Source organism: Lipomyces chichibuensis (genome assembly GCF_038497645.1).
Source record: "Lipomyces chichibuensis strain CBS 12929 unplaced genomic scaffold V1513scaffold_13, whole genome shotgun sequence".
NCBI lineage: Eukaryota > Fungi > Ascomycota > Lipomycetes > Lipomycetales > Lipomycetaceae > Lipomyces > Lipomyces chichibuensis.
Genome location: NW_027117465.1, coordinates 309,497 through 334,043, shown reverse-complemented (window position 1 = coordinate 334,043; position 24,547 = coordinate 309,497). Strand labels below are relative to the sequence as shown.

The following is a 24,547-nucleotide window of genomic DNA, read 5'->3' as shown; positions in this document are numbered from 1 at the left end:
TGAGAGACCATTACTAGGGACCTAACCGCGCTGCGCTTCAAACAGATAGACAAAATATTTTACACAGACCAATTACAAGTTTAGAGCATTCGTCTTAGTCAAATCGCAAACAAAATTTTATTAATACCATTGACTCCTAGTTAGTTAACAACTAATATACACCGACGCCAGTCTAATAAATATAGACACCAAAAATCCGAAAAGAATTTGAATAAAGATCTACGTAGTCTTCTGAATTTTGTCCAGCAAGACACCAACACGAACTCCCAGCTTTGGCTGCCCAGTCCTGGTATACTGCGTCATTTTCTGCTTATTCTTCTGCCGTTTCTCGATCTTTTGTTGCCGATCAGCTTCCCGACGGGCGCGCTCTTCTTGGGCAGCTTCACGCTCAGCTCGCAATGTGGCAGCAACCGCCTCTTCTTTGTTAAACCGAGATAGCTTTGGTTTCTTATTGTGCCGGCCAGTGGGCTAGAGAAATAAAGAGCTTAGCTTTCGTGTAATTACAAGATTCCCACTGTATCACGAACCTTCTGAAGTGCTTTTTTGAATGAGTGTTCTGCATTTTGCTCTGTATCCTCATGTAAACCGTCAGCATCATCCGAAACAGCTTGTTTGACACCGTTCTTTCGCGACAGCGGTGGCGGAACGTCGAATCCCATCTTATTCAGCGTCTTTCGATATGACCGCTTAACGTCTGCATTATGCGACAGCGTCTTCTTTATTTTCTCAACTAAAACAAGTCAGACAGCCGCACTTTTTCATGAATATCACCTATATGTGGGGAGAAACGACTCACGTTTGCGCTTGTGCACGCCGTCTGGCATGGATGCCGGAACTTTGAACGCACTACGACGTACGGCGGATGCTGTTGGTGCCATGATATTCTGTAGAATAAGCCAGATGCTTGGAAATGCCGAGAACGCAATCTTCTGACTACAGTCAGATGAGGAAATAGACTGACGGCACGTAAAATCTTATTCACAAAACCTTTTGATAATTGGAACGCAGGTGAAACTGAAGACTATTTTTGTTTTCTGCATGAAAGGGCACTGTCGCTTGAAAATAAGCTTCCATAGCAACTAATACTAATCCTTATTTAGTATGAAGCGAACGTGATGGGAGCTTAACATGAACTTTAAGCCTAAAACCCGAATTCTCCTGTGCCAGTGAGACCCGGGGAACAGCATATGATGTTAACGGAATTTATAACTGAACAATCTAAAATATAGCTGAGTAAATTTATTTTAAAATGTATTAAAATTATTAAAATGTATGTAGTTATCAATAGGTTTTATTTGCGCGATGGCTGAACCAGTCCAGCAAAACCGACGTCACTCACTACTGCACTACCCTGCAAAAAAAAAATACTCGGTCAATTCATGCAATCGAAAACCACATTCACAGTCGTCAAAATCCACAACCACCAACACCATCGTCCGCGTGCGTTCGCGAGTCACACGACGGAGACGATTATTACGGGTATATGGCAGCCCGGCACGCTTCACTGCTGGATCTCAGCAGGCCGTTCCGGGCGACACACGACGAGCTGCTCTGGTGGTCTCTGAAATCATGCTGGTCGTCCATCTGCCACGCCCAGACTCCACACCGTCAGCGGCCACCGCCGCTTATTGGGATTTTGTATCCGGAGCGGACCATTGAATTTATTCGGAAGACTGCGCAATGTTTGGAAAAGCGTCAGAAGCGGCTATTGCAAGGCCTGTACGCACGGCAGCGAAAATATTACCAGGCACACAGTGACGTGGCGGATGTCGGCAATTCACAGAATACCATCCGCAGGACGCGCAATGAAACTCTGCAATCCCCTCAGGCAGATATTGAGGCGTCTATGGAACCAAGGATACCGCCGGGAATTACGAAAGAACATTATTGGGACGCACAACAGCAGCATTATCAACATCGAAGCACAGGAGCGCAGCTGCTACAACGAGAACAACGAGAATCAGCCGAAGAGTGGATTCCGGAGTCGTACCTCAAAATCCCGGATGATCCCGATAGACGGTTTATGAACCTCATGCGTATAACGCGATCATACAACATCCACCTGGCAGACACAGCGTTTAGGCTCTGGCGCCTGTGTCTCTCATCGATCACAACGAGAGTGCAGATTATGACCGAGCGAGTGCAGATCTACAATTTTTTTCGGGAGAGCAACAACGCCGAGGGTTGGCATCGCATAATTTTAATTTTCAATGACGTTACCGAAAGTCAACGTACTGAGCTTGATTTCCGTTTCAGGTTGTGGGCGCTGCTACGGCTCGGACTGAGCGATGCGGCCGATGCAGCGTTCGTGGAAGGTGTCACTAGATTTCCTATGAATATAGACATGCAGTGGAGTATGATTGATCGGTATCACACTCGGCGACAGGAATTCAAGCAGGTGTTTCTACTGTGGGCCACACTCATGTACCACACTGATCCAAAACTACGGCATAATCGTCGACGGACAGAGAATACAATGCGTGAGCTGCTCATCAAATGCCATGACCATGCGGAGCTCGTTGGACAAGTGATTGATAGATACAGCGGCAAAGACAGGCATCAGTTCGGTAACCGCTTCGCGCGAATCGCGATAAGCATCTTGGCGGATCTGGGTTCGCCGAAGATTGCGAAAGAAGTATATATGCGGATGCACGGACGCGAGTCGAATCGCGGCGATCTGGCGCGGGTCGTGAGGGTTCTCAATCGGGCAGGCATGGCTGACGAATCGTCGCAGCTGATTGAAACTTTTGAGAACGACTATCCCGAATATTCCAACACGGATCTTATCATCGGTACCAAGCTGGAGACTCTTGCTGCAGCAAAAGACTACAACGGTATGCAGGAGTTATTCGAGAACGTGATTGCGAGCGGTGCTCAGCCGGCGCCATACCATTATAACGTTACGATGCATGCGCTCGGAGAGATCGGCCAGGTCGGGATAGTGAATAGATTGCTTGAAGACATGCGCGAGAAGCAAATGAAGATCCCGATTCAAATCATTGGTACTGTGATGTGGAGCAGGTCGGTAGTTGGCGATTTGGATGGCGCGATCGCATTATTCGAAAACATCGGGGAATACGGCTTGAAACCCAACGATGTGGTCTACAATATCGCGCTCTCGGTATACAACAAACTTGATGATGCTGAGACTATGCTTCTGACATTCCGGCGCATGCTACGGGACGACATCATACCTACCAAGCGACACATTACAACACTCATGGCGCTTTTCGCCAAGAAAGGAGATACTGAGCGATCCGAAGCCCTGTTTCAGCTTTTGCAGCATTTCGAAATCGAGCCGGATGCCGCAGTATTCAATGTCCTTGCTGCAGCATACATCCAGAAATCGCACGACATGGCCACTGTGTCAAAAAACATTCTCCACAGGATGCGTCAGGCAGACGTATTCCCAGACACGCGGCTGTTCGCAACGCTGCTGCACGGGTTTGCCAGGGCCCATGATTCTACTGGTTTGAAACGCACGATTGAGCAAATGAAATCGCTCTCGATTCCGATGAACTCGGTCACTTTTGGTATCATGATCCATTACCTGGGCATGGCTAACCAGCTCCCTGCTGCAGAAAGTGTATTCAATCAGCTCGAGGGTCTCGGTATCGAGCATGATGTGTTCCACTACACTGCGCTCATGACGGCTTATCTTTATCACGGGAACACGGGTATGGTGCAGCGCAAGTACAAAGATATGATCGCGGAAGGAATTGCGCCATCATTCATCACTCTGCTGACGCTCATGCTATCGTACCGTGACCGACGAAAGCACTACGCAGCTGAGTCGCTGCTGATGATGATCGACGGGATCATGGACCGCTTGCCGCCCCTCGACATGACCAATCCTGTGTCGCCGAATACTACTATACCGGCGTACATCTTCACGCCTATACTGCGCTTGTACCATCCACTCGGCACCCGTAAGTACGCACAAGTGATAGAGCGGTTCAACCAGGTCAATGAATCCCGCGACTTTGCCGACCAGATCCAGCCAGATCCGACATTTGAAGCGCAGGCTTGCATTGCTGCTGCGCGAGCCGGCGACTGGGTGACCGTTCACATGCACTGGAGACGCTTCCTTGCCGTTGCGCTCCTTAAGTATCGGGACTACGACCCGTATTCAAGCAAATACTCTAACCAGATCAAGGGCATCAACCGGGCGTTATTTGGCGATGCGCTGACCTCTAAAATGGACGCGATGATTGCGATGGAGCAGTACGAGGAAGTAGAGCTGCTGTGGCAGCAAATGCGCGATCTGGGCGTCAAGTTCTCGAATCGGAACTGGAATGCACGTATTCGTGCGCTCGCGCGGACAGACAAAGGCGTATTCGATGCCATGGAGATGGCAGAGAAAAAACTGGCGAATGGGTACCTCAAAATTCGAAAGCACAAGGACAGTGTCAAGTGGACGTCGGACAAGGCTGTCAAGTTCGAACTACGCCGAGAGAAGCCGAAAGTGCGGTATTATTTGCAGACGCGAACCGTCGCTTTCTTCTCTGATCTGTTGCAGGAGAAATTCGACATTGAGGCGGAGCAGCTAGCGGCTAATCCGCGAGAGCTTTCGGAATACCAAAAGTTGCGACAGCGATTCCGGAAGATATTTGCAATTGTGTACGAGCATCGTTTCAGGCAAAAGATGAAGCGACAGATGCTTGAGCGACTTCGTAAGCTCCGAACGAAGAGTATCAAGTACTCATACTACAAGCAGTGGAAACACCACCAGCGTGTTGCGCTCAATTTGAGGAAAGGTCTGCAGACGACTCGAAGACGGCGGATCGAGGAGGTGACTCAGCTTGTCAAAGAGCGTGGACAAGAGCTTGTTCCCGAGATCAGACATGCGATTTGGAAATTGAGCCGTGCGAACAAGAAGAGTTATGGAGAACAAGTTGCTTTGTTGAGAAGTATTAGAGGAACGGAGCAGGATATTAGTCAAATTGTGCATAGTGACGATAGAGATTTTACATATGAGGAGTCGAAAACTTAATAAGTAAGCATAGCATCTGTACATATGGGTATGGGATTTGATTTTGAACTGTTTGGAATTTTTGTAAATATTTGCATAACGATATTGCATGGGAACCTGTAAGTTGTAAGATATCAAATGGCGAACATAAATGTCGAAGGTATTATATCGTCGTGATCAAGGTTTATATCCATTTTTTGATGTTTATTTTGGCACTTTCACAAACAACTGCGTATCCTACCCATCAAATTATACAATAATATACAAAACTCCATCATATACTTCTCAACTTCTCACATCTCTACTGATTCAACTTTTCCAACTCCTGTATAGCATCATCCCGCTCCTTTGTCAACTTCGCAACTACACGAACAGCTGCGTCGTGGTAATATAACGCAGTACTCAGATCCTGTCTTGTCTTGAGTAATTCTTGCCGTAGAGTGAGCGTCTCGAGCACTAAAGCGTCCCATTCGTTTTGGAACGATTGTAGCAGGTTGGGAATACTCGACTGAGCGGGCGTTCGAGGCGCGGGTGTCTTTGAAGCTGTTTGGCGGTCATTAGTATATTTACTTTAAACAAAGAAATAGATCTTACGAAACAGAAACATACTTTTTATGGAAATGAGGTTGTCGATGGATAATGCGTCGCCTGATATTGGATCGGTGCCGTGCTCTGCTAAGTATGCTTCTATCAACTTTCTATCGAACACGCTTCCTAAACCATTATCAGTCATGAGCATTTATAAAGTCGAAGATATCAACTTCTCCGGGAAGGGGATGGTGATGCGTACCGCTGTTCGGAGAAATGACTGGATCCTGAGGGATCGTTCCTGAAACTGACAATTTTTCGTTAGTTACCATTGATTGAGGAGTTGTAATCTTCGATTATATACGTACTTGCACAGATCATTGTAATGATTGAAGCGTCAGTGCGCTGTAGTAAACTAATCGAAATATACTCGCGACTGTGTTGATCCGGGTGTGTTTCTGGCGCAACTTGTCCCAAGCAAAACTTGTGTAGCGCGTCTCTTTTTGCTTGCAGTTATGATGCCAACGAAATTAAAGTTTTCACATAAGATCTTCTACATCCAAATCATAAAGCTCTTTATTTGCTTCAATAAAAGGTACTGCGCAACTTATACATCTACCAACTATATTAACATATAGTAATACCGTACAAACGAAGCGATGATAACATTCGAAGTATCACATCCGCTGCCGTCCAATTACACGCACTCCAAACATACAACGAACACAAAAAAGGATAATAATTAGTAACCACTTGCCCAATCAAATGCTATTTTACTACAAACAGAAAAAAAGGAGGAAAATTGTATATATAACAGTGAACACATCGAACGGCTAAAACGTACAGGATAAATGGCGAAAAAAATGGATGAACAAAACACCTTTGACAAAACATAGAAACATGACGCGAAAAAGCAAAGTCTATAGTCATAACATGTAACTGTAACGAAGTCAAAAAAGAATTAAAAATTATCAATGAAGATCACACTGACCTTCAAGAAATTGAAAGTCAAGATTGCAAGACTTGTACATGACTATAATTAAAATGTCGGGAACTGTATAGTAGTATAATGCTGAAATGAATCGAACGGAAGAAAATGCGGAAACAAATTGGTCACCAAAATTGTTACGGAAATGCACTAATCTGACGTCCAACCACCGACGGCGTCGACCCAGGATGGGATACAACTTCCGTCGTTACCCTCGACGTCCATAATGTCAGTGTCACATCTGCATCGACAACCAACACCGTTGTCCCTATCTATATCCCAGTGATCCCAATATCTATCTTCTTCTAGATCTTTCTTACTCTTGGGATCTCGGATGTATGGCGTTCGTGGAAGCTGCTTCCGTGGCGCGTTGCCAGGGCAGTGCTGGATGGTTGTGTGCCGGTAGCCGATATCGCGGAAATAGTGGACCTGCGATGGCGCAAGGAAAATTCCTGCGGCCAAAGAGTGAACCGGAGCATCACCCCACTAATTATTTGTTAGGATACTATCTTCTCCCCGCTATGAATACAGATACATACTCGTTCGTTCCAAAAACCACCGCTTCGATCTAGGAACTCGAAAAAGTCATTGTACTCCTTACTCCGGAAAAAGTCGAGCTTGGCAATTTCGAAATTACTCCAGAAATGACACAAATTGTACTTTTCACCATTCATAGCCTCTGGATCAATCATTTCGGGATCCGGAATTCGGAACTGGTCCCCGACACCGGACGTCTTGGGACCCGACTCTTTCTCTTCTTTGTCCTTCTGCAGGAACACTTCCCACATTCCCTGCGAAGTAATGTTGCGTGATCTTCGGAAGCCAGAAGCGTATCTGAACAAATTCGGGACGGTGTCAACAAGTTCCTTGATAATGATGGTGAAGCCGTAGACTTTTCCCCTCTCCTCCATATACAAAAACGGATCATAAGTGATATCACAAAAGTACTTCACATCTGGCTCCACGCGCCAGTACCAATCATACTTTGCCAGCATAGGATGCTTGTAAAACTGGCCCGAGTAGAAGCGGCACATGTGGTGGTAAGATTCCATACCACCATACATGATTGCGGCATCGCCTTGCAAGGCAATCGACTCCTTGACCTCCTCTTGATTGGTCCAGGATGGGAAATCCCAAAGCTCCTTGTCAATGACGCCAAACTCGACCTTGGACTCTGTGTAATTAAAAATTGTCGCTTTGAACGTCGAATTAAATTCTGCATCATTGAGGAAGAGATATGGATAGTGGAACCACCGATTGAAGTGGCGCTCGACGGACTTAATTGAGTCGATGACACCATCTAATTCTTTATTCCGAGCGAGAATGACGAGAACAGCATTTGCTCGCGGACGCGACGTGTCGGGCACCTGGCAGCCGACGACAAATGGCGCATCAATTGATTCATTCATTGCTCTATCAGTCGCGGTTAGCATTTGCTCTGCACCCGCTAAATATAGAATGCATCAATACCTTATGTCTGCAAGCCGATTTCGTGAAGGGAGCAGGCTCGTGTTTGACGGAACCTGGACGAACCGAATTACAAGAACTACTAACACAAATGGTAGCAGTAGGACGACCCCAAGTGGGGCAGAGATGTTGTGCCGTATCCGCACGCGCCTTTTCGCGTAGTCGAGTGGCGTGCCCTGAAGTGATGCGGTCGGAAAGATTGAGCCCGCACTGGCGGGAACTGGAAGATATTTGGAATCGCCCAATTGACGATGTATCCGACGTCCTATGCTCGACATTGTGGTCTTGGATAGAACGCAAAGATTAGCGAAAATTTTAAGGCACGAATATCTAGCGCGCGAAACCCGACGAGCGAATGGAGCGAAATGTGTTAATCACGCTCTCCCCGAGACAGTCGCCAGAATGAGGATTGTTAGGGAACGGGCCCAGAAAGGAGTTGAGGGTCGGCTGTGGAAAAATGGTGTCGCCTCAGACCTCAGAGGAACATGAACCGGTGCAGGACGGCTGCGGAAGAATCAGCTGGCGCAGGCACGTCGTGCGGGAGGATATTGTTGATTGCGACGGCTAAGAATGAGGAGGAGGAGAGGAGAGGCAATGAGTGGGAGACAACGTAGAGCGTAGTAAAGCCTCGGCGTGATAGACAGCAAAGGAGACAGGTAAAGGGAGTGGGGCGAACTCAGCGGTTCGCGGTGGATTAGGATTTGGCGGCCGGAACATGATCGATAGGGAGTTGGCGGTGGCTCAGCCCGGTGCGACACAAATCAAAGAAGCATGCAAGGGTCAGGGACATACCCTAACCCACCTGCTGTTCCTGTGTCGTGTGTTCCTGGCTCTTCGCTTTGTAATGTCGACACGGGGCCAACCTGTTCTCGCCGCAACAGCAAAATAATCGCCACTTAGCAGCGACACGCGAACGAACTTCCCCCGAACACGCGACACGGTCGCTGTGTCGGCTGTGTCGAGCATATGCTTATCGCCGGCGCCGTTCTCTTAGAAGACCATGCTAGCTGAACTTGTCATTATTACCACCTTATTATATTTATTCACAATCACACAATCAAATGTAATATTCCACTTTCACGCCCAAACTGCAACTGCTACACATGTGTGAGTGTGTCAGTATTCTCCACAGAGAGCAAGCGGACAACTAGCAATACATGTCCACGTAAATGGCACAACTACCAGAACACGTAGCCACACAAGACATACATTGACTTTAAGCACATATTACAAATATTCCATCGATTAATTAATCGAGAGTGCAACTACGAATGTGTTCCTGCTCCCAGGCGACGGAACCAATGCGCGCTAACAAAAGCACCTTACTTCCATCCAACACAAGCACATGAACAACTTATTTTTGGTACCATAACCACCATTGCAGAAATCTTCCCCTTCCGACAGAAAAGGAATCCTCACGTTTCTCGTATTACACCAAAAATATGAAATTCGGCAATGGAACTGTGTGTATCCGATCCAAACCGCACTGTCAACATCCTTTTCTCGCCAACCTCAAAGAACGCGACCCCTTGCCCCGCAGAGCCAAGGGTTGGACTGAGAATATCGCTTGCATCTCTCGCGCCTCTGTTTGGTGTAAGGTTGGGAATTAGTAGGCAATGCAGCTGGACTGGAACAAAACTGATACCGGTGTGTGTTGAAAAAAAAAATCAAGTTCAGAAAAAATTTGACCTAATGAATAGTCAATTAGTTGTGAGTTGAAGATTGAGGTTGTATTCATCATGCAAAGTCACCACTTATGCGAGTCTTACTAAGCAGTTTTCGAGCAACTAATTTTGTGTAGTGAGTAAGGCCGTAATGGATTTGATTCCTGCCAAACGAATCACAATGGCACAAATATGCAAATACGCTTAAGAATTAAGACGCAACAGAAGCAAACCCAACTTTTGTCTATCTTACATGCTTGCTCAATGCAAAGTTATACATTATCCTATATGTAGTCCAATCACATGCACACTTCTTGACTTCTCAATATCAGGTTAACTTCTCTGTCAAGAAGATCGGTAGGCTAATACTATCCTTCGTCTTCAAATGTATTGATCGAATACCATCCCAGCCGCCCTTGACAATATTCTTCGACACCAAGCCTCCAATAACGGCCTCGACATTTTCGGCCAGATCATCCACAGAAAACGTCGAAAAGCCAACCTTAACGGTCGTGCTGTTTCCTGCTGGCACAAACACCATCGCGGAATTCAATGTCCGCGTAATCTCAGCGTTCACACGTTTACTTGAAATAGCAGCTTTTTCCCGTGCAAACTCTTCCTCGGGCGATGTCTGAGCAGTCCGTTTCTTGCTCGCACGTGCTTTCGCAACCTTCTCCGCCGTTTCCAGGGCAGAAGCAGCCGCCGGATTCAGGAAGCTAATCGGAACAGGCATCTTCTTCACGGAGATAAACGTCTTTCCCAGCAACTCCGGCATCATTGTCACAACTCTGTCGTCGGCCAAGAACAAATCGTGGTCGTCCCGCAACTGGCGCTTGGCCTCGAATGTTTTAAACTTCGTCTTCAGCTTCGATATACCGACGATCCGTGCAATCCTGTCCTTCACCTGCGAGTTCTCGTCACTCAAGAGAATGTCCTTATACAGCCGTTGTGGGTCCTTCGTAATTAAACAGATCGATGTTGTGTCCAAGTTATAGATCGGGTGCGGAACAGTACTACGAGACTTATTAGTACCATTCTCCATTCTGTCCCATATGCATACTGACATTCGCTGCGGCTTCATCACTGGCTTATCACTCAGATATTTCTTCGTGCCAATAAGCAAATACAAAGCCTGCTTCTCTGACTCCTCAGGATTCGATGGGTCATCACTCAACAGATTCAGCTTCCGCTTTTTGCTACCAGGCTTATTGGAATCCGTCGTAGCTGCAGCTTCCTCTGCTGCCTTCTTCTCAATGTGCTTAATTAGCGCCGCAATAGCTTTCTTGGTCTGTTCAGATGAAAGTGGCAAGTTCGACTCTGACGATATGGCAAGCGTAGAACTGGTAGTGACCTCAGGTTCCTCATTTGCCTTAGTCGACGCGGTCTCAGCCGACTTGGGAACCTTAGGGGACTCAACCACCGCTGTCTTTCCTAGCGATGACAACCGCGAAGTCTTCTTATTGCTCTTACTTTTTGTTGGCATTATGTTTGGCAATATGATCAATATCTATGCTGTCCGCTGCCCTGTCGGTTTAGAAAAAAATTTTGGCGTTGGGACTTGGGAAGTTGCCATGATTTACCCGGCCTCATGTTATCCTTGATGCAGATGAAGTCGGAAACGTGTATTTCGCGTGGCCGTCACTATCACTCTTTTATGTTAGAATACAAGTTGTAGTGTGTGACGGAAATATCCGAAATAGGTTGTTATATTTTGGCATATGGTATTGTATGTAGCATGGTGTTTATTGTATTGTTCGGTGACGTGCAGGGCCGTGTCGTTGCTGGCTTTTGTAGCTAAGTCCTTAAACTGTCGGTGGGTGTCTCACCTCCGTTATCGTTCGATCTACTCGACAATCAGACAGCAGTCGGAACACTTGTTGTATGCGTCTCTATTGGCTAGGTGGTAGCATAGAAAATGTACTAGTCCATGGTCGAGATGATTTCTATGTAGGCAAACCGCGTCATATATCTGTTACACATCATCTCTAGTGTGTCTGCGATCTCAATCCCCACCATTTAGCACACATTCACAAATGGCGGAATTTCTCCGCTCGGCAATCGCATCACCGCGATCCCGACACTATGATCCCGTGGCAGACACCTACCTCGATCTTGCATACCTTGATAAGAATATCATCGTCTGCTCGATGCCTACGAACGAGTTTCCGAAAGTGATGTACCGCAACTCGCTCAGCGATCTCCGCAAGTTACTTAATCTTCGTCACGGAAATCATTGGCATGTGTGGGAATTTCGAGCTGAAGGGGCTGGGTACGAGGATTCTGAGCTTTACAAGCGAGGCAAGTCCATATACGTGTCATTCGCTTCAGTATCCATCACACTAACAGGAAGGCAGTCAGCCACTTTCCATTTCCAGATCACAATCCGCCACCTTTCGCAATGATCCCGATCATCGTATCCTCGCTTCACAAATACCTCTCTCAGAACCCCGAAAATGTCGCAGTCCTGCACTGTAAAGCTGGCAAGGGGAGGTCCGGCACCGTCTTCTGCGCATACCTGATCGCGCACCACCGCTGGACCGCGCAAATAGCATTAGCCCATTTCACCTCCAAACGCATGCGTGCCGGGTTTGGCGAGGGCGTGTCTATCTTGTCCCAGAGAAGGTGGATACAGTATGTTGAGACGTGGTCGCGTGATCCTAATCGGGAGTATCGCGATATTCCTGTAGTTGTTACCGAGGTCAGGATTTTAAATCCGGTTAAAGGTTTGGAGGTCCGATGTTGCGGGTTTAAGGAACATGGACGGCGGATCGTGACGGTGTATGAGTTTACTCAGGCGGATCATGTTGGGGAACGCGTGGTTGCTGGTGGAGCCCCTAAAGACACAAGTGTCTGGTTTGTCGGCGCGAGCGCAGAGAGTGTCGATAGCCAAGGCGAATCCATGACTGGGACGACAGCAGCCCCGAATTCAGCCGTCAGCAGTAGCCATTATCACCATCGTCACGTATCCCTGCACCGGAGCGGGACATACAGGTCGGTCCAGTATCATCGCTACATGGACCCGTCAAAGGACCCGACCAAGCTCATGGCTGGCACAGAAATCATCCTACGTCCAAAAGCAGATATTCATATCACCGCAGATATCAATATCACGGTGGAAAAGAAAATATACGGCCCGGCGGGGCTGTCGTTTTTGAGCGCGACGTCGTACGTCTGGTTTAATGTGTTCTTTGAGGGCAATCACGATACAGGCGGCACGTTCAGTGTCGCATGGGAGGGCATGGATGGGTTTAAGGGGACTAAAAAACGCGGGGGAAAGATCTTTGATCGGTTAGAGGTCGATTGGGTCGTTTGCCATCCGATGGAATTGCCTGGTCAGCCGGCGCATGAAATCGATCTCAGAACATCGCGGAACATTGCCCTGAAGCCCGAAACGTCTGTTGGGTAGATTGTAGATATTGTATCATATGTATTTGTTTTACTGTTTTACGTGGGCTTGGCGTTGCAGCTTGCTAAGGTTCATTTCAGGCACTGAGATTATTTACTGAATATATTTTACGAACGCATATTTATACACTGGCGTCTGCACATCTCATCGATACATTTCGCTATATACAGAAATGCAAAACAACTTGTTATGTGTTATAAAGTAATTTTGCTCATCAAAATAGTAATATATATTCATGCATTTTAGACAAGGACCTGGCCAGGATCAATATACAATGGCTTGAAATAATCATCTTCGGAATTGATATCGCTGGGGAAAGTCACTACCGGCGGGCTGTATAGGTACCACCCCTTGAGCGCATTAATTGCCGCTCCAGTCTCGGCCTCTTTGATGCTAGTGCCCTCTCCAGTTCCTAAAACATTGGAGCCGGAGTATACGCCGACAACGAACATTGGACCACGGGATAATCTACCGGTTTCTGCGATCATACGGGAGATCGGAGGCGCCAGTTTCTCTCGCGCGCAGAGTCGGGACAACTCTCGAGTAGGCTGAATGATCTTGAAGAGTGAACAGAGGTCGACCTTGCGCGATAGGATGTGGTCCCTGATGAATTTCTTGGCGGCAGACTCGCCGTCATGGACATACACACCTCCAACGACGGCCTTCACGAAGGAGCTCATGGCGTCGGAATAACGCTGGAACCCAGTGTATTCGCCTTGGTTTCCGTACTCGTCGACCTCGGCGTACTCGGTCAATCCGTTCATCCGTCGAACAACTAATCGTCCATACTTTAACATGCCAAAACCTTCCGGGAACTCGAGAGAAGTTGCGACAGTGAAGCCGACCTCTTCAACCATGTCCTCGCCTTTCCTCTTAGCGACGTTCCGTTTTGCTGGCGCGGCCACGCTTGGCTTCTCCCGACTGACGCCCCAGTGGTGCCCGATGCTGGCGAGTGCATCTTCGCCGATATATGCCCATCTGGCTTCCTGCATGACTTCTTTCGGCAGACGAGGATACTTGCAGACAATAAACTCGAGAACGTACAGCTCGAGAAATTCTTTTCCGAGAGCAGCAAGAGAGCCGTTATTCGGGTACACTTTTGCAAGACTTGAGGTCTCACAGTTCAGAGCGCGGGCGAGTGTGGTCAAGGGAAAATTCTTCGATAGGCCAAGACGGGCATGGAGCGCGACAAGAGCCGACGACTTGGCGACGGTAGCTTCCTCAAGCTTGATGATCTTACCTTCTTCAGACCGATGAGCCTCGCGGTTCTCAGGTGTTGCGTTGGTAAGGTCTGGCAGACGTGCTGGCGGTGGCACGTGAATCTTGCGTGTTAGCTGATAAGGCGTACGCTCGACAGGCAATTGCAACAACTTCCGGTGGGTAACAATGCTAGTCGGGTACAAGCACTCATCAACCGGTACAGGGCTCCTGAATCGTTCGCGGTAAAGCAAGAACCTGGAGCTCGGTAGCGGCTGTAAAAGCACCTGCGCCTCTCGCGCACGCTGAGCCTCCGCCTCCGCCGGAGTACTGGGTTTGTATCTAAATGCGTTGAACGACGGAACCTCATTCTTCCTGATCTTGCTCCGCGACCACTTTAAGTATGCATTATACAGCGCCTCGTACCGCACGCGGTTCAAACTATCCATGAGCTTTCTATATGCCGCCGGCTGCTTACTCCGAATAGGCAACTTCCTAAGCCGAAGAACGCGCCCCCGACTACTCATCTTCTTCAAAATAATTGCCTCAATCTTCGCATCTTGTCTATACCCCATCACAATCTGCAATCTTTTCCGACGCTCAGTCTCCAGTTTGACCATGTCCCTTTGCACGATCTCATTCTCCGCAAGTCGCTGCTGTCGACGAAGGCGGTTATACAGTATTTTGAAAAGCTTGATTCGGCGCAGTGCGTTGCCTTTCCGGTACCCCGTCGCAATCGGAGAGCGTAGCGTTTCGCGCTCGGAGTTCAGTACTTGGAAATTGGCTTCCTCCATTCTTCGTTCGCCGCGCGGCGCAATGCTAGAGGGCGCGAAGCCTTTCGGGTTGTTTAATGCCTGCTTGTAAATCGAGGCTGACAATGATGATCAGTATTCTCTTCGGCGCATGGTGTTGTTTTACGGCGAAAAATTGACTTACCAAGACGCAATTGTTGGAAAACCGGTGTGCGACGGTGAAGAATGGTCGGTATTATTGGACACCGATTAATTTGTCTGAGTATCCGCATGGTCGTTATCTTTTGTATAGCCCGACGGAAATATTGTCTGCCATAAGTTAATAAGAACTGATATGTTGGCTTCTGTACACATACCGGCAGTCCCTCAAAATACAAGCCTCCTGTCCAAAAAAAAATCTCTATCTTCTTTTCCTGAAATTGCCAATGAACCAGGGCAGTTCTTCGCTCTCGATGTGCAAGTCCCCTATATCGAAAGTGGGTTTAGAAACGCAATTCGAAAATTTTGTTACCCCGATTTCCGAATTTTTTGGCACGCGCCTCGAAGAATCACTAAACCAACGGAGTGCCACGCGTGTCACCCTGGCCGACAGCGTCGTGCTCACCGGTACGCTAGCCCGCGTAGAGGCGGGCACCCAATCACTTTTGGCTGTGTGTTCGTGGATTTTCCGTGAATGCGATTTCTTGCACAAAGGCATATACACAGCTGGAGCTTACAGCGTTAACGCGGGTTAAGGCTTTGTTTTGGGTACTGATTGGTTGGACTATAAATTGTTTCGGTTACTTGTGCAGAAAATAACTGAATTGAGAAATGGTGAGTTGGTGAACTTATGGCCATGGCCTGGCGGATATAGTGATCTTTGAGTTCTGGAGAAGTTGTGGCCATGGATGGTGCTAATTTGAATTTGTAGTCCGGTGGCAAGAGATATCCGTATCCTAAGGTACGTAGCTGTTCACTATTTTGCGTGGTATTATAATGAAGTTTAAAACTGACGATACACAGCACGTATGGACTCCAACAGGTACACGCATTCCCCGTCTTCAATGATCTCAAATACGAAATCCTGATCAGGATAAGCATAACGATAATAATGCGGGAACATACTGACGGAATCAACAGGTGGCTGGTGGCCCAACCCGAAGAACTGGAAACGCAACACAATTGGCGTCACAGCGACCTTGGTCGCGGGTGGTATCTTTTTCCGTCTTTTCGGCCCGCAGATTATGGAGCCAAAGTTGTCGCTCGAAAGCCGAGATTTAGTAGGTCTAAATTTGGGTTACTTTATGTGTTTGTCGGAAGGCTAACGTCGGGTATAGCTTGCCTTAAGATTCAACGAGTCTGCTAAACAAGGGCGATTAAGCAAGGAGTGATAAATCACAACAACTTCGTTTGGCAACTATTGAGCTTGATGTGGCGAAGATATGTTTTGTACAGTATGGAAGAGCAGCACATGTACGATGATAGATGTGCATGCGCTACAATTGGCGGATATATAGGTTTTTAGACAGCACCTAGTGGTCACCACGTTAGGCATTTTTGTTTTGTGGTCGAGAACCGTTTTAGGAATGTAATGGGTAATTATAGCGTGATGGCATAGGTGTATGCCCTGATAGGACATTAAAAAAATCAAATTACAATACCCTTTTGTGCCAATTATATGGGAGTACATATCAAAAAGAACAAACGAAACTTTTTAAATCTAATTATACATTACGCAGTCTCGACGGACTCGGCAACGTCGGTCTCAGTTTGCTCTGCAGTAGGAGGAGCCTCAGACTCAGTCTCGGCTGGTGCATCGGTACTCTCTGCCGGAGTCGTTTGCTCCTTCTTGTTGCCGCTGCCCGGGACATTCTCGATCTTAAACACGCGCAAGAGCAACTCAGCCGTGTCCTGCTTCGGCAGCATCAAGTTCACGGACCCGCGACCACGCCACATTGGAAACACGATTGGCTTGTCGCACTCACCCCCGTCGACCTCCAGAAACACACAGCCTTCGGTCAACGCGAGGAGCTGGTTCAAAAATTCTTTATCTTTCAACTCGTTAAACTTGGGAAACGTGACATGGCACAGTGTTTCTAGCGTGTCGAGTCCGCATCGAACAACACGCACAAGGTCGCCGGCCTTTCGCGCAATATGTCTGTACAAAACCGTCATGCCTTCGGATTGAACACGCCAAGGGCAGATTCCCTCGAGTGTTTTTTGGTAGGCGAAGAGTTTGATGCCTGCGTGGATGAATTTGACTTTAGTGTCATTGAGGGAGATAACGGGGTATAGCCGTGGATGGACGTAGTAGATTGTGCGGACGGGTTCTCCAGTTGCGTTGCGGACGAGGAGGGAGGTTCGGGGAAAGTCGTCCGCGATCGAGTAGAACTTCCAGCAATTCTCGATTGTGGGATGGTCTGCCGGGAGGAACTTGAACGGTTCTTCGTTTGCGTCGCGGGGGAGTCGTTCTTTCTTCTTTGGCGCGAGGGGTTGTGGGTCTGCCTCTGAATGTATTGGTTCCAGTTCCGACGCGTCTGACTCGGGCTTTGCGCGCTTGTCGGATCCATTCTGCTCGAGAACTTCGTCCGCCTTCGCTTTGCGTTTAAGCGGTCCGGCGGGAGCCGTATCGGCGGCGTCCGCAACCTTCTCGAATAAGGTGATGAAGAAGCCACCGGTATCCTGGTCGTGCGGGTAAACTCTCATGCAATTCTCGACACCAAGCTCGACTTCGTCGTCCTGCGCGAAGCAGCTGGCCGGGATCCCGTCCTCGGCAGTGTCCTTCCACTGCTTATCCTTGCCCATGACTTTCCAACTGGTCATGCCCTTGCGGCGGATTAACCCGGGTAATAGTTCTGCGCAATCTACGACGCGGACTTTGCCGCGCCACATTCGTATGGCCTGTGCGACGACGGCTTCGTTCTCGATCGGATTAAGCGAGCAGGTGGAGTATACCAACTTTCCGCCTGGCTTGAGCAGATGTAGGCCGCGGTTGAGAATATTGATCTGGGTCTGGTGTAGCGAGAGACCGTTGTGGATAGACCAATCTCGCCAGACGTTGATATTTTTCCGCATTGTGCCGTCGCCAGAGCAGGGGACGTCGCAGAGAACCCGATCGTACCGCAAATACGACTCTCCTTCGTCGGCAATTCTAATGCGAGGGAAGAGCTGGGCATCATGGTTTGTGACGACGAGGTTGGGCGAGTTGAGCCGCTTGACTTGGTGGATGAGCATGTGGCTCCGTTTATGGTCAGAATCGTTGGCGACGACGATACCGGTCGGGTCTGCGACTGCGTGGACTGCTTCGATTAGTTGCGCGGTCTTGGAGCCGGGTGCTGCACAGAGATCGATGACAGCGTGGTGGGGCTGGACGTCGAGGAGGAGGGGCGGGATCATGGAGACAGCCTCTTGGCGGGATATGTTGCCCTAAATTTGTTAGCCCGTTAGTGTTCGTGGTTGCGAGGACGATACGACGGGGGGGGGGAAAAAAAGGACGTACGACATCTGTTTCAACGACAAGAAAGCGTTGAAACCGGGCAAAGGGCTTGCTCTTCCTTACCACGGTCTTGCCGACTCTAATCTGCCAGGCCAGTCCATCTGGATACCACGGCAACTTCGTTGGCGGCTCAACTTCTTCCCCTTCCCATGTAATATTTTTCAAGAACGGGACATACTCGTTGACGAGAGTGTCTCGGATCTGCAAAGCGTCATGGTGACTTGTACCGGTTATGCGGAAGGTTACAGGGAGTGTCTGTTTGCACTTATCGAAGAAGGTTTCCCATTCAGATTCAGGGACTATGTCCTGCGCTTTGTAGTATTCCTCAAATGCGGCGTTTCTGTGTATGTTAGAGTTGTTATAGTATGCAAGAGCATGAAAAAAAACTTACTGCTTCTGGATTTCGACCCAGCCGCCGGGCTGATCGCGCGATCGGGGGTGCTGGAAAGAGAATTCTAGTTAGTAGAGCTGTACCTTGAGCATAGAAGACAAAATCCGTAAATGCAAATTATGATATGACGCACATCATTACGTCCTCGACGACCCATCTCTCGTTTCGGATTTATAATGTTTCAAAGGAGTTGTAGTGGTGCGAAGATACTTATTGCAGGTTCTTCAGCTGAGGCGCCAAAAAAAAGTTATAAAATTTGGGACAAATCGAGAAAGAGCAATGGTTTAGTGCGGCGCAGGTGGTGAGAATCATTAAAGCCATTCGACCCGCGTTGAAGGAAGGACGGCAAAAACCACAACAGCGGATCCAGAAGCAGAATGGCGAAATCGCGGTATGTACGGAACCATACTGTGGATGATTCGCGTCTAATCGTATAGGTTCGAATACGTGCGGACGTACGAACAGGATGCGATTCTTCTTCCTAACACTTACATTGTGATCCGGCTCGACGGCAGAGGATTCCACCGGTTCTCAGCGCATTATAATTTCCAGAAGCCGAATGATAAGCGGGCGTTGTGCCTTATGAATGCGGCGGCGAAGCAGGTTATGCAGCAGATTCCGGATGTGGCGGGGGCATATGGGCAGAGTGATGAGTTTTCGTTTGTGCTGAGCCGGGAGTGCAAGATGTTTGATCGAAGAGAGGCGTGAGTATTTTTTACTATTTATATATTTCCTTTACTATATTACGTCTTTCTATATACAGATGCTAACTTGGCAGCAAACTTGTGTCGACGTTCGCATCGACATTTACAGCACAATACCTATTCCTGTGGCCAGAATACTTTCCTGATACTCCGCTGGACGGCAATATGTTGCCTTCATTTGATGGACGGGCGGTGTTATATCCGTCGTTGCGCGAAGTACGAGATTATTTTAGTTGGCGGCAGGCGGATTGTATGTGCTCTCTTTACGGTATTGTATTCTACGAGTGGACACTGACAGATAGGCCATATAAACAATCTGTATAATACATCATTCTGGACTTTAGTGCTTGGCGGGGGATTATCTGAGCAAGACGCGGAGCAAGCACTGATGGTGAGTGCATTTGACTTGGGTGATTACGGATGGTGATGCGGCTAGTGACTGACGATCGGCTGGCAGGGAACGAACTCAGGAGAGAAGAATGAACTGCTCTTTTCTCGGTTTGGCATCAATTACAATAACGAGGAGATAATGTATCGGAAAGGCACGATGCTTATTCGAGATGTTGGAACAGGGGGATCGGGATCGGCATCGGCATCGGCATCGGAGTCGACAGAGAGCATAGATGTGCGGGAATGGCACGAGAAGAGCAAACGACAGATTGAGCGGGAGAAGACGAAGAGACGGAAGGCGGAGATTGTGGAGCTTCATGTTGATATTATTGGGAATGAGTTTTGGACGGACGCGGGGAGGTGGATTAGTTGACGTAGGCATATGACATGTTTATCAAGCATTTGTACGATATTATAATTGTGTATATTACAAGAGCTATCAGTTGCATATCCTGTTTGAATGAGATCGGGTCCAAGTCTTTATTAAAGTAGCCACCGCTCCAAAAGAGGAAGCCCTATGTGACCAATCAGCATGCGAGAAAATTGCGTTTTGCTCATCACATGCTTGTCATCAGCATGGAGGGTATTGTACTCTATTGTTATCCTATTGTTTCCGAATATTATTGTGTGGTTGACAAAACAAGGTGCGGCTGGGAGCACTGCCACAGCAACTTGACACAACCTTATTCCCGATTGGGTTTGGTGCTCTCGGCAAATTTGCATTCTGTAGATATCGTCCATAATGTATAAAGCACTACGACAAAGTACATGAACAGCAACTCGTAGGACGACATCATCCATCACGTTTCCTGCTGAATTATTTTGCGGAACAGTCGACGGAGAGGGCTGCGGGAAGCATTAACGTCATGCTGGCACCGCCCGGATCGTTGTTGCCGACGCGTTTCGGCGTCGCCAGATTTCGGTGGGCCAGCCAAAACGTGTGCGACGTAGCCGTGTGTGCATGGGCACTGACTTGCCGCGTGCCTAAGATCTCGGCTACCGGCAAATACCACCCCGCGCCGCAACAAAAAAGTACTGGCTCAATACTATCTAGCATCCCCCGAGTCAATCACTCAATTCTACTTACAAGGTATGATAAAAGGATTATCAGTTTTAAGTGTGTCACAAGACCAAGTGTTAAAGCACTATTCTCGATTAGGACAAAGAGTTGGCGCGCTTAACTGCTACGTACGGATTAAGGTTCGCGGACCGACACTAACTCGCCAGCGTGTTGGGCAGTACGAGACCCTTGGTTCTGACGGTGAGTTTAGGCAGCCGGCAACCGGCAGCAGGGCGCGACAGTGGCGAGGCTGTGCACCATCCAAACCAAGCCGCTGGGCGATCTTCTTGTCCAACGATCATCAAAAAAACTGTCGTCGTCGGTCTTCCACTTACGAGATTGCTTTGCTACTTTTCGTCTCCTATCTGACTGCTTTATCTCCACACACACACACACACAAATATATATATATATATATATTATATATACATATACATATACATATACACATCGCCATGGTCGACAATCGCCTCCCGCACGCGCTGCCGCCGCGACCTCCGCCTCCGCATCCTCCTCAGCTCAACAGCAGCTACTACACACATCACGTTCTGCCGCCGTTCATGACCCAGCCGCCTCCGCCTCCGCCGCCGCAGCCTCAGCACGCGGGTCACCACCAGCTGCCTTCCATCGCACAACACACCGCATACGACTATTCGTATCCTCTACCACAACCGCCGTCGCAGTACCATCATCCACCCGCGTCACATGCGCAACCTGGTCCCGCTCCCCCATACCTTCCACCGCAACAGCCTCCGCCGCCGCAGCATCCGCATACCCACCACCATGCACACTCGCACACGCAGGTTCTGCCGCCAAACATCCCGCGGAGACCATTTCGCCAACGTCGAAAAGATCCGTCATGCGATGCCTGCCGCGAGCGCAAAGTCAAGTGCGATGCAACTGAATCCACAGCGTGCTCAGAGTGCACGTCTCGCAAGCTCAAGTGCCAGTTCACAAAGGACAACTCGCGGCGCATGTCCTCATTGAAGCAGGTCCAGGATCTCGAACGCCAGCTTGCGCACGCACGAGCTCACATCGCAGCGCTCTCTGCCACCCTCGACGGCGCGTCTGCTGCCGACGCCGCCGATGCTGCCGCCGCTGCCGCCGCCATCGCGGATCCGGGGTCGCCTGCGTCCGTCTCCTCCTCGTCGCCGCCTCCTCTTTCGCCCATGCAGCACCACGCCAACATCGCCCCTTCTACTACGCGGCCGCCTCTGGCTCCGCTAACGAGTCAACTCAATGCCACGTCCGCATCTCCGCAGCTACTTGACATGCTGACTCCGCCCGCACCGGCCCCACGACCGCCAATGCCACGTCCGATTCACGATTTCTCGGCTGTCAGACACCATCTTGAGAAGTACAATCGTGGCGTGTACAAGCCGCCAGCGCCGTATCGTCCGCCGACTGCTCAGTCTCACGATTCCTGCGCGTCATTAGGAGCAAACAAGATTACTGTGCCGCCAAAAGAGGAAGCCCTTCTGCTGGTCGGCGCCTACTTCGACAGCATCCACTCCTGGATGCCTGTCGTCCACTGGCAGAGATTTCTCGCGCAGTTTGAGTGCCTGTACGCTGGCGGCGGCGATCTGTCAAGAGTGTCTCGAGCTTGGGCGTCGGTATTCTTTGCTATACTTGCCTGTGGTGTACGGGCTAGAGCACTACACGGCGATCGAGCAAGAGAAGCGACGGCGACGGGAAGGGCGTACATCTCCGCATCACGCCTGTTAACTGACCTGTACAACGACGCCTTCACAATCGACCATTGCACGTCGGTGATACTCGTCGCAGTCTTTTTAGTCGAGCTGAACTGCACGTCAGCCGCATGGACCTGGCTTGCTGCTGCGGTTAGGATCGGGCAGGATTTGGGACTTCATCACGAACTAACCCCCAGGTCGACCGCGTCAGGCATGTCTGTCAACGAAAGCGAGCTCCGGCGACGCCTCTGGTGGGCGCTCTACGTCTGGGACAGGATCTTTGCCTCCGAACTCGGGCGCCCGTATCTGATCGCGGAGGACGACTGCGACGTGTCGTTTCCAACCCCGCTCGATGAATGCATCACCGGCGTCGGCAACGTGCTAGCAACCACACTACCGGCCGAGATGGGATCAGGCGATCAACCCACGCCGCCGCCTGCATTGTCGCTGTCGCTCTCGAACCCGCAGTCGTCAGTGGGATGTTATTTCATCCCGATCATCCACATTCTTCGAATAGCTGGTCCGCTTCGTCAGACGCTTAAGAGTGTGGTGATTGCGCGAACGGCGTTGTCCACATTTGACGAGTACTTTAGTCAGTTCTGGAACGCGTTCCCGTTCCTGTCGCCAGAAATAGGAGTAGCGTCAGCGTCGGAAGAGCATCTCGAGACTATGTCGCTTGTTCCCGTTACCGTCATGCAGAACTTGCGCTTGATCCTGCACCGGCATAACATGTCTCCGTACGCGCCGCCAGAACTGCGTACATACGCACTCGACCGGTGTGCCCTCATCAGTCTCGAGACCGTCGCGTTTCTGCACCGCACAATGGTCCGACCGCCCGACCTGTCGAGAGCAATGCCCAACCCTGAATACTCCTGGGAAGATACAATCACTCGAAGCATGACTGCGTTTCAGCTTATGAATATCTGGCGCACGACCTTGTTTTTGATCGCAAGGGGCATGTTCCGGCATGCGCGCGAATGTGTCAAAGTCTCTGCTGCTGTGCACGATCATCGAGAAGTTAACGTCGCGTGTGGCCGGTATTTGGAGGGTGTCCTTGTCAAGCTGCGGGATAAGGTGGCAAGTGTCGGGGATGCCCGCAGTGACGGGACGACCGAGTATGTCATCGAGGCGGACGAGGACATGATGGCGCTCGTGTCCGGCGACCTGCAAGCGACCTCGGACGCTTGGATATGGACGCAACCGTCCAGCGCCTCCACGCAAACGACGACAAACACGCCATTCATATTGCCGTCGGACGCTCGCGACGCTGCACCAAAATTACCATTACCCTCTGGTGAGAAAGACTATGGTGGTACGACGCCACACTCCTTCACTTTCGACGTCGCCGCCGGAGTCACGGCTGATGACCCGCAGATCGACGCCGCGAACACGAAGACCAACGCGACGCCGGAGCCATGGAATAAGTGGGCCCAACTGGACGAGATTATGGAGTCTCTCGACACATCCCACGCAGTGGCCCGTCTACGGTCCGAGTTTATCCACCGCGTGCAGCGAATGGGACTTGTGAGCAAAACGCTGAACCTCGAGCGCATGTCCGATGAGATGCTTGTGCCGTCGATCTGTCCCGCTGTAGTTGGCAGGCGGGAAGAGGAAGATTCAAACGTACCGCATTACTCGTTCAAGGGCAAAGAGAAATCCAAAATGACAGACGAGGCGAAGGTTATCAAAGGCAAGAAAGTAACTGGACCTGAAAAGCAACTTGAAGGGGAGTACGAGGAATTAGAGGACGAAAAAGCGAGCAGGGAAGTTAAGCGGGCGAGAATAAGTATTGCGAATATAATCTGAATGTATCATACTTCATAGCTATTGTATGATCGATGACGTTAGCTGTAATTTAGTTA

At 49.3% G+C, this 24,547-nt stretch overlaps 11 protein-coding genes across 11 annotated transcripts in view; 5 read left to right on the top strand and 6 right to left on the bottom strand.

The window, feature by feature from the left end:
• Positions 1-101: 101 nt before the first annotated feature.
• On the bottom strand, positions 102-1,001 carry V1513DRAFT_443990 (uncharacterized protein). The gene is made up of 3 exons (XM_066897902.1): positions 797-1,001; positions 528-730; positions 102-468 (listed from the first exon to the last, which is right to left on the bottom strand). The coding sequence occupies exons 1-3, from the start codon at positions 876-878 to the stop codon at positions 220-222; spliced, it is 534 nt and encodes a 177-aa protein (XP_066753950.1). The 5' UTR covers positions 879-1,001; the 3' UTR covers positions 102-219.
• Positions 1,002-1,277: 276 nt separating this feature from the next.
• Positions 1,278-5,149, top strand: V1513DRAFT_443988 (uncharacterized protein). The gene has a single exon (XM_066897901.1). The coding sequence runs from the start codon at positions 1,484-1,486 to the stop codon at positions 4,991-4,993; it is 3,510 nt and encodes a 1,169-aa protein (XP_066753949.1). The 5' UTR covers positions 1,278-1,483; the 3' UTR covers positions 4,994-5,149.
• V1513DRAFT_443985 (Prp19/Pso4-like-domain-containing protein) lies at positions 5,150-5,956 on the bottom strand. Its single transcript, XM_066897900.1, has 3 exons — positions 5,869-5,956; positions 5,582-5,807; positions 5,150-5,515 (listed from the first exon to the last, which is right to left on the bottom strand). The coding sequence occupies exons 2-3, from the start codon at positions 5,709-5,711 to the stop codon at positions 5,274-5,276; spliced, it is 372 nt and encodes a 123-aa protein (XP_066753948.1). The 5' UTR covers positions 5,712-5,807; positions 5,869-5,956; the 3' UTR covers positions 5,150-5,273.
• A 682-nt stretch (positions 5,957-6,638) lies between these two features.
• On the bottom strand, positions 6,639-8,233 carry V1513DRAFT_378591 (nucleotide-diphospho-sugar transferase; the record flags this gene model as incomplete). Its single annotated transcript, XM_066894987.1, has 3 exons — positions 6,639-6,974; positions 7,028-7,901; positions 7,959-8,233. 3 exons carry the CDS (start codon positions 8,231-8,233, stop codon positions 6,639-6,641), a joined length of 1,485 nt encoding a protein of 494 aa, XP_066753947.1.
• A 1,438-nt stretch (positions 8,234-9,671) lies between these two features.
• Positions 9,672-11,144, bottom strand: V1513DRAFT_484656 (ribosomal protein L1p/L10e family-domain-containing protein). The gene is made up of 2 exons (XM_066900452.1): positions 10,684-11,144; positions 9,672-10,632 (listed from the first exon to the last, which is right to left on the bottom strand). The coding sequence occupies exons 1-2, from the start codon at positions 11,100-11,102 to the stop codon at positions 9,948-9,950; spliced, it is 1,104 nt and encodes a 367-aa protein (XP_066753946.1). The 5' UTR covers positions 11,103-11,144; the 3' UTR covers positions 9,672-9,947.
• A 73-nt stretch (positions 11,145-11,217) lies between these two features.
• V1513DRAFT_52807 (protein-tyrosine phosphatase-like protein) lies at positions 11,218-13,146 on the top strand. Its single transcript, XM_066900533.1, has 2 exons — positions 11,218-11,917; positions 11,974-13,146. Exons 1-2 carry the CDS (start codon positions 11,653-11,655, stop codon positions 13,023-13,025), a joined length of 1,317 nt encoding a protein of 438 aa, XP_066753945.1. The 5' UTR covers positions 11,218-11,652; the 3' UTR covers positions 13,026-13,146.
• On the bottom strand, positions 13,123-15,481 carry V1513DRAFT_443972 (mitochondrial 54S ribosomal mL44 domain-containing protein). Its single transcript, XM_066897899.1, has 2 exons — positions 15,159-15,481; positions 13,123-15,093 (listed from the first exon to the last, which is right to left on the bottom strand). Exons 1-2 carry the CDS (start codon positions 15,244-15,246, stop codon positions 13,268-13,270), a joined length of 1,914 nt encoding a protein of 637 aa, XP_066753944.1. The 5' UTR covers positions 15,247-15,481; the 3' UTR covers positions 13,123-13,267.
• Positions 15,482-15,784: 303 nt separating this feature from the next.
• On the top strand, positions 15,785-16,344 carry V1513DRAFT_425016 (uncharacterized protein; the record flags this gene model as incomplete). Its single annotated transcript, XM_066896107.1, has 5 exons — positions 15,785-15,787; positions 15,885-15,914; positions 15,977-15,995; positions 16,094-16,233; positions 16,291-16,344. The coding sequence occupies 5 exons, from the start codon at positions 15,785-15,787 to the stop codon at positions 16,342-16,344; spliced, it is 246 nt and encodes an 81-aa protein (XP_066753943.1).
• Positions 16,345-16,579: 235 nt separating this feature from the next.
• V1513DRAFT_414192 (S-adenosyl-L-methionine-dependent methyltransferase) lies at positions 16,580-19,182 on the bottom strand. The gene is made up of 4 exons (XM_066895787.1): positions 18,974-19,182; positions 18,841-18,890; positions 18,453-18,789; positions 16,580-18,379 (listed from the first exon to the last, which is right to left on the bottom strand). Exons 1-4 carry the CDS (start codon positions 18,995-18,997, stop codon positions 16,685-16,687), a joined length of 2,106 nt encoding a protein of 701 aa, XP_066753942.1. The 5' UTR covers positions 18,998-19,182; the 3' UTR covers positions 16,580-16,684.
• Positions 19,115-20,425, top strand: V1513DRAFT_484653 (Thg1 C terminal domain-containing protein). The gene is made up of 5 exons (XM_066900451.1): positions 19,115-19,231; positions 19,278-19,544; positions 19,619-19,794; positions 19,847-19,935; positions 20,002-20,425. The coding sequence occupies exons 1-5, from the start codon at positions 19,218-19,220 to the stop codon at positions 20,305-20,307; spliced, it is 852 nt and encodes a 283-aa protein (XP_066753941.1). The 5' UTR covers positions 19,115-19,217; the 3' UTR covers positions 20,308-20,425.
• Positions 20,426-21,286: 861 nt separating this feature from the next.
• The window catches only part of V1513DRAFT_484652 (fungal-specific transcription factor domain-containing protein), a 3,429-nt gene continuing 168 nt past the window's right edge, over positions 21,287-24,547 (top strand). The window contains exon 1 of the mRNA XM_066900450.1: positions 21,287-24,546. Within this exon, the coding sequence (XP_066753940.1) occupies positions 21,450-24,491 (3,042 nt within the window). The 5' untranslated portion in view covers positions 21,287-21,449 and the 3' untranslated portion in view covers positions 24,492-24,546. The remainder of the gene's footprint in view (position 24,547) is intronic.